This window comes from Lepidochelys kempii, chromosome 1 (assembly GCF_965140265.1).
Source record: "Lepidochelys kempii isolate rLepKem1 chromosome 1, rLepKem1.hap2, whole genome shotgun sequence".
NCBI lineage: Eukaryota > Metazoa > Chordata > Testudines > Cheloniidae > Lepidochelys > Lepidochelys kempii.
This window is the reverse complement of record NC_133256.1, coordinates 259,342,091-259,348,090: the sequence shown is the minus strand read 5'-3', so window position 1 is coordinate 259,348,090 and position 6,000 is coordinate 259,342,091. Positions and strand designations below refer to the sequence as shown.

The 6,000-nt window shown below is 47.0% G+C and overlaps 1 protein-coding gene across 1 annotated transcript in view; it reads right to left on the bottom strand.

Annotated features, from left to right (window-relative positions):
• Positions 1–276: 276 nt before the first annotated feature.
• Positions 277–6,000, bottom strand: part of XPNPEP3 (X-prolyl aminopeptidase 3) — a 28,495-nt gene continuing 22,771 nt past the window's right edge. Inside the window, exons 9-10 of the mRNA XM_073327135.1 lie at positions 4,087–4,207; positions 277–3,410 (exon numbers count right to left, since the gene is read on the bottom strand). Of these exons, the coding sequence (XP_073183236.1) occupies positions 3,244–3,410; positions 4,087–4,207 (288 nt within the window). The 3' untranslated portion in view covers positions 277–3,243. The remainder of the gene's footprint in view (positions 3,411–4,086; positions 4,208–6,000) is intronic.

The following is a 6,000-nucleotide window of genomic DNA, read 5'->3' as shown; positions in this document are numbered from 1 at the left end:
TGCTTCTGGGAGCTGCTTGAGGTAAGCGCCACCCAGAGCCTGCACCCCTGACCCCCTCCTGCACCCCAACCCCTTGCCCCAACCCTGATCCCCCTCCCGCCCTCCAAACCCCTCAATCCCAGCCCGGAATACCTTCATGTTCCCCCAAACCCCTCATCCCCAACCCCACCCCAGAGCCTGCACCCCCAGCTGGAGTCCTCACCTGCTCCCGCACCCCAACCCCTAATTTTGTGAGCATTCATGGCCCGCCATACAATTTCCATATCCAGATGTGCCTCTTGGGCCAAAAAGTTTGCCCACCCTTGCTCTAGGAGATCCATTACTCTTCACTCAATAGAACTATGAACAAACAATTTATATTCTGTACTAAATCACAAATTTAAGCTCCAACATTCCCAGGAACCACCTCTGTAAGGAAAATCACACACCATTTTCTTGGATAACTATTTACTATGTGCCTGCATTCAAAAATATTCACTAAAAGACCACTGCTTATCATGCTGACTAATGCTGTGTTATTGTTTACTTGTATTCCCTTGTCTGTCGGTATCCATCTGTTGTCTCTTGTCTTATACTTAGATTATAAATCCATCTTTTTGTACTGTGTTTGTATAGCTAGTAGCACAATGGGGTCCTGGTCCAAGAAAAAACAACAACATGTTAATTCATTCTGAGTTAATTTACAGGTGGCTTATATCTCTCTGAAAAAGAAAGTTCTTATTGGAAGTTCTTAGCTCTTATGTAACTTTATGGTCAGAGAAATGACTTAATACAAATTATCCTTTTTTCAAAAATAACTTTGTATTTCAAAGTTTTATTTACAAATAGATACACAATCATCAACTCTGCAGTTACAGGTACATGGGAAAATATAAAACTTTACAGGTGAATGTTATTCACAGCTAGTCATGTAAATTCGAAGTCCAAAGTTACTACCTGTAGCTATTGGTTGGCACAGCACTAAAGGCATGTCTGGAATAACGTTATGTGTAACAGATTTAGAGTACAGGCTAAATGATTATCAGTTAGCACATTAGCAGCAATACAAAGCATCTCCATATATCTTTAGTGAGCCTTTTTTCTAACAATTTATATTGTACTTGTCACTGTAGTATCTGTGATTTAACAAAATTATTACAATCAAAATATAGTAGATTCTTTTAAATAGGTATAGATTGATCTGTAAAACTCACTAAAAGCGTCACTTTTTTCCCCTTGCTTATTTAAAAAAACAAACAAACAAACAAAAAAAAACAGGTCAGGTAAGTTAGAAGCCTTTAAAGGGTCAAATTAATCCCTTGGATGCATGTACCTATCTCCCCTTGAAGGCAATGGGAGATGCACACATCCACTAGGGTTCACAATTTGGCCCTAATTAAGCAAGTCTTGCAACACCCACCTGAAAGAAGTAGGTAGGTTTTGCAGAAGAGGAAAACGAAGCACAGAGGGGTACAGAAGGTTTTGCCAAAAGTCACACAAAATCAGCAGAGAGCTAGGAAGAGAATTCAGATGTCCTGACTCCCAGTCCTATATGTTAATTGCTAGAGTCATGCGGCTGAGTTGGTGGAGAGATTGAGGGATCGATTAGAAAAGAGAAGCACAGGGATTAGGAAGTTAAATTTTGGAAGAAAGAAAGATAGAAAGCAAGCACAGGGAAAGGAGAGAACTAAATAAAAAAAAACTACACTGGAAACAACAGAGGAGAAAATACAGAGAGATCTACCTTAGAAGAGGGGGAAAAAAATGGAGTGAAGCAAAATAATGTGTAAATAAAACAAGGGATATACATTGTAGTAAGTGATATTTTTCACAATGTATTAAATAGAAAGCTAATTGCCAAAATATGACCAATAAATAACCAAACACAGTATATATGTATTATAGATACATTTACCATTGTTTGAAATGGATTGAATGTTGGAAGGGAATGGAGAATTAAGATTCATCCTCTTCTCTAGAGCCTGAAAATTCATTCATCTACCCTTGAAGGCAAGGGGTCACATTTATACCTGGCTCATAGATAACGTCAAAGACCTTTTAAAAAAAATAATAATAAAATATTTTTTAAAAACCAAAACTTGGAAATCACCAAAAGGCAGGTGACCTATATGTTCAAAAAAACTTTCAAAGGGGAGACTACTGGAACCCCCTACTCGAGGTTATTCTTCTCTCTTAACAAGTTACAAAATACATTCTGGGCTGCTTGAGGGGCATTGGTGTGGTTGCCTGCACCTGCCATTCAAGCACTGGATGGGATTTGGACTGTCCCAGACACAGCTGTACACTAATGTACACATTTGAACTAGAGAGACAGCAGCTCATCAGTGAGAACCAGTGCAATCAAGTTGATCTCAGGTAGAAGAACTGGGGGTAGGGTGTGGGGGAGGTAGAGTGGAAGTCTGGAGCTGAGAATCTGGGGAGGGTGGGGGGGGAGAAGAGACCAGAAGGCTGGATGAATGGGCAATCCAAACATGCACCAAGTGCACTGAACCCAGTCAGTCCCCTCTCCCAACTCCGAACCCATACTGCTGTATGCCTTCAGATGACCCCTCCTTCCTATTGCCAATCTTTCTCAAACCTCCTAGAAAGAGAGCCTAACGTATTCTCTTCCCTAGATGCTAAAATCCTTCTGCACCAATACAAACTACCCACAACCCAACCCCATCTTTCTGTCTCCCAAAACTCCTCTTATCATTGCTCCACAGAAGCCCAAAACAACCCACTTGCCCCCTCTCCCAGACAAACTTTTTAACGTTTTCACTTCCATCGGTGTCTGACTGGGCTGGTGTGAAACGGCCAACAAAGAGCAACGTGTGGCACCTGGCCCTCAGCCACTGCATCCGGTTCAAGGACCCGCAAGGAAGAAAGGGGGGGGTGGCGCAGAGGGGGAAAGGCGCGCTACTGTCCTGCTGACAGAACTGAAACAGATCATGTGCACGAGAACAGGAGTGGAGAGATCCGCCTCCTGCATTCTAGATCTTTAAATCAGCACTAACTAGAACAGATGTTAACTACGTAAATAAATGGTTTCTTCGCTTTCTAACAGTCATGTTACCTGAGCCATTAACAATCCAATTCCCTGTCCTAACTACAGAGTCCACACAGCAACAACTTCCATCCCAACCTCCCACCCTCACTGCCCTACAACCAGGTCCATTCACAGAAATATATATCACTGCATGCCTATGAGGGAGCACATTTCCTGAGGAACCCACGGAGGGTGTATAAGGCAGAGGAGAGCGATCACAGGCTGCGGCCACAGATCTGCTCGACATGATAGATCTCCTTGGGGCAGTCTGCAGACAGGATCAGGGGCGCGTCCTCCGTTACCACAACGTCATCCTCAATGCGCACACCGAGGCCACGTAACCTCTCTGGGGCGGCCATGTCATCCTGGGGGATGTAGATGCCTGAGGGAAAGGAGGGAATAAAACCCCTCAGAAGAGCAGGATGAGAAGACACTACAGAATGCTCCCCTCCTTCACTGGCTCACATGGTGATGAGGGCAGGACTGTGCACTGAGCGATACTGGAGGGGGTCAAACCGGAAGAGCTTTGTCAAGGAAAGTTTCTCTCATTCCCCACTGTTTGGGGCAGCTTCTAGAGGATGGGGAGAGAAGACAGCACTTCCCTGCTACGTACAGACCCCCTGTATGTGAATATAAACCCTCATGCTTCCATTCAGCCTTTCTGCATTTCTTGATGTCAGTGCTGCCTATATGAAAAAGGACATTGACAGTGCTCTGGGCAATGGGGGAGAAGGGCAGAGAAAAGAAAGTCCGCGTCAGAGCCCAGTTTTTATCTGAGGGCTTTAAGCCCGACTGTAACGATCTGAAGGAAAGCGTCACAGCAGAATGCTTACTTTGTAAAGATTAAGGAATACGCTTTAAGAGCTCACCCTTGCAACTAACTAGTTCTCGTTATATGCTGGGAGGGTAATAATTCACTGTGCTTTCCTAGTACAGTATGTGTTTTTAACTCCATTGTAAAGCACCTCAAGCATTTTGGTTTGAATGTCCAGGGAGCTATGTCAAATTATATCATATCATCATCAGAGTGAATCAGGGTTGAAAGTGTGTCCTTTTACCTGGCTCAATGGTTATCACCATGCCTGGCTGGAGTGGGAGTGATCGGGACATGTCTGGTGTGTCATGAACATCCATACCCAGGTAATGGCCCACATGATGTGGGCAGTACTTCCGAACAACCTAGCAAGAAGGAAAACACTGTTACTACAGCCACTGAACCTGGCCCCTGATCCTCCATCCCAACACAGAATCATAGAAATGTAGGACTGGAAGGGACCTCAATAGGTCATCTAGTCCAGTCCCCTGCACTGAAGCAGGACTAAGTATTTTCTATTATAGGCCATCCCTGACAGGTGTTTGTCTAACCCAGGGGTTGGCAACCTTTCAGAAGTGGTGTGCCGAGTCTTCATTTATTCACTTTAATTTAAGGTTTTGCATGCCAAAAATACATTTTAACGTTTTTAGAAGGTCTCTCTCTCTAAGTCTATATATTATATAACTAAGCTATTGTCGTATGTAAACAAGGTTTTCAAAACGTTTAAGAAGCTTCATTTAAAATTAAATTAAAATGCTGATCTTACACCGCCGGCCCGCTCAGCCCGCTGCCGGCCTGGGGTTCCATTCACCTAGGCCGGCAGTGGGCTGAGCGGGGCCGGCAGCCAGAACCCCAGACCGGCAGTGGGCTGAGCGGCTCAGCCTGCTGCCACTCAGCCCACTGTCGGTCTGGGGTTCCATCTGCTGGCTCCTGCTGGCCAGGGTCCCGGCTGCCAGCCCCGCTCAGCCCGCTGCCAGTCTGGGGTCCCGGCCCTGTCCACATGGAGTGGGTACCTACCTTCTCCCTGGTTCTAGCCGTTCTCTTCCTCTCTCTGCACTGAGCTGAGGGTGGGAGTGTGCTGAGAACAGGGCTGGAGGTGAAGGATCAGGCTGGTGGTAGGGGTGTAGGGTCTGGCCAGGAGCTAGAATGAGGGAGGGGGCTCAGGGTTGGGGCAGGAGGTTTGGATGTGGAGTGCTTACCTGGGCAGCTCCCATTTGGTGCGAGGGGTGCAGGTGGAAAAGTGTGTGTGTGTGTGGGGAGGTGTGCAGGAGCTCCCATTTGGTGCTCAGGGTGCGGGTGGGGATGTGGGGGGTGCAAGAGTCAGGGCATGGCGTGTGGGGGGGCTGGGTATATGTGTGGGGTGCAGGAGTCAGGGCAGGGGGCTGCGGTGTGTGAGGAGGGTTCAGGGCAGGGGGTGTGGGCTGGGGTTGTTGGGGTACTCCCAGCCCCCCACCCTGAGCGGCTCACGACAGGGGGCTGGAGGAGATATGCCAATTCCACCCCCTTCCGCAAGTTCCCTGGACTCCGCTTTTCCCTCTCCCCCTCTGTAGCAAGGGCCGCCGCAGGGAGGGAGAGGAGGAGGGGCAGGAACCCAGCATGCTGGGGGAAGAGGCAGGGGGAGGGGGAAGCTTGCCTGCCCTGCAAGGAGAGAGTGGTGCATGGGGGGGGGGGGGGGCGGAGAAGAGCGGCCCGAGCCGGGCTTTTAATGGCACGCTGCTGTCTGCTGGGGTCCGGCAGACAGCAGCGTGCCATTAAAAATTGGCATGCATGCCATAGGTTGCTGACCCCTGGTCTAACCTGTTCTTAAAAATCTCCAGTGACAGAGATTTCACAACTTCCCTTCGTAATTTGTTCCAGTGCTTATATATCCTTACAGATAGAAAGGTTTTTTTATGTCTAACCTGAATCTCCCCTGCTTCAATTTAAGGTCTTTCTGTCCTGTCCTCTCCTCAGTGGTTAAAGAAGAATTTATCACCCTCCTCTTTGTAACAACCTTTTACATACTTGAAGACTTATTACGAAGAAAAGAGAGGAAGGGTGGGATGTATAGGAACAGGATGATTTGTGCTTGTCATAAGGACTGTGCTCATCAGTCTCATCCCCAAAGGATCACTGGGGGCTTTCCTCCATTTCATGTTAGCCTGCGGGGGAACTGGGT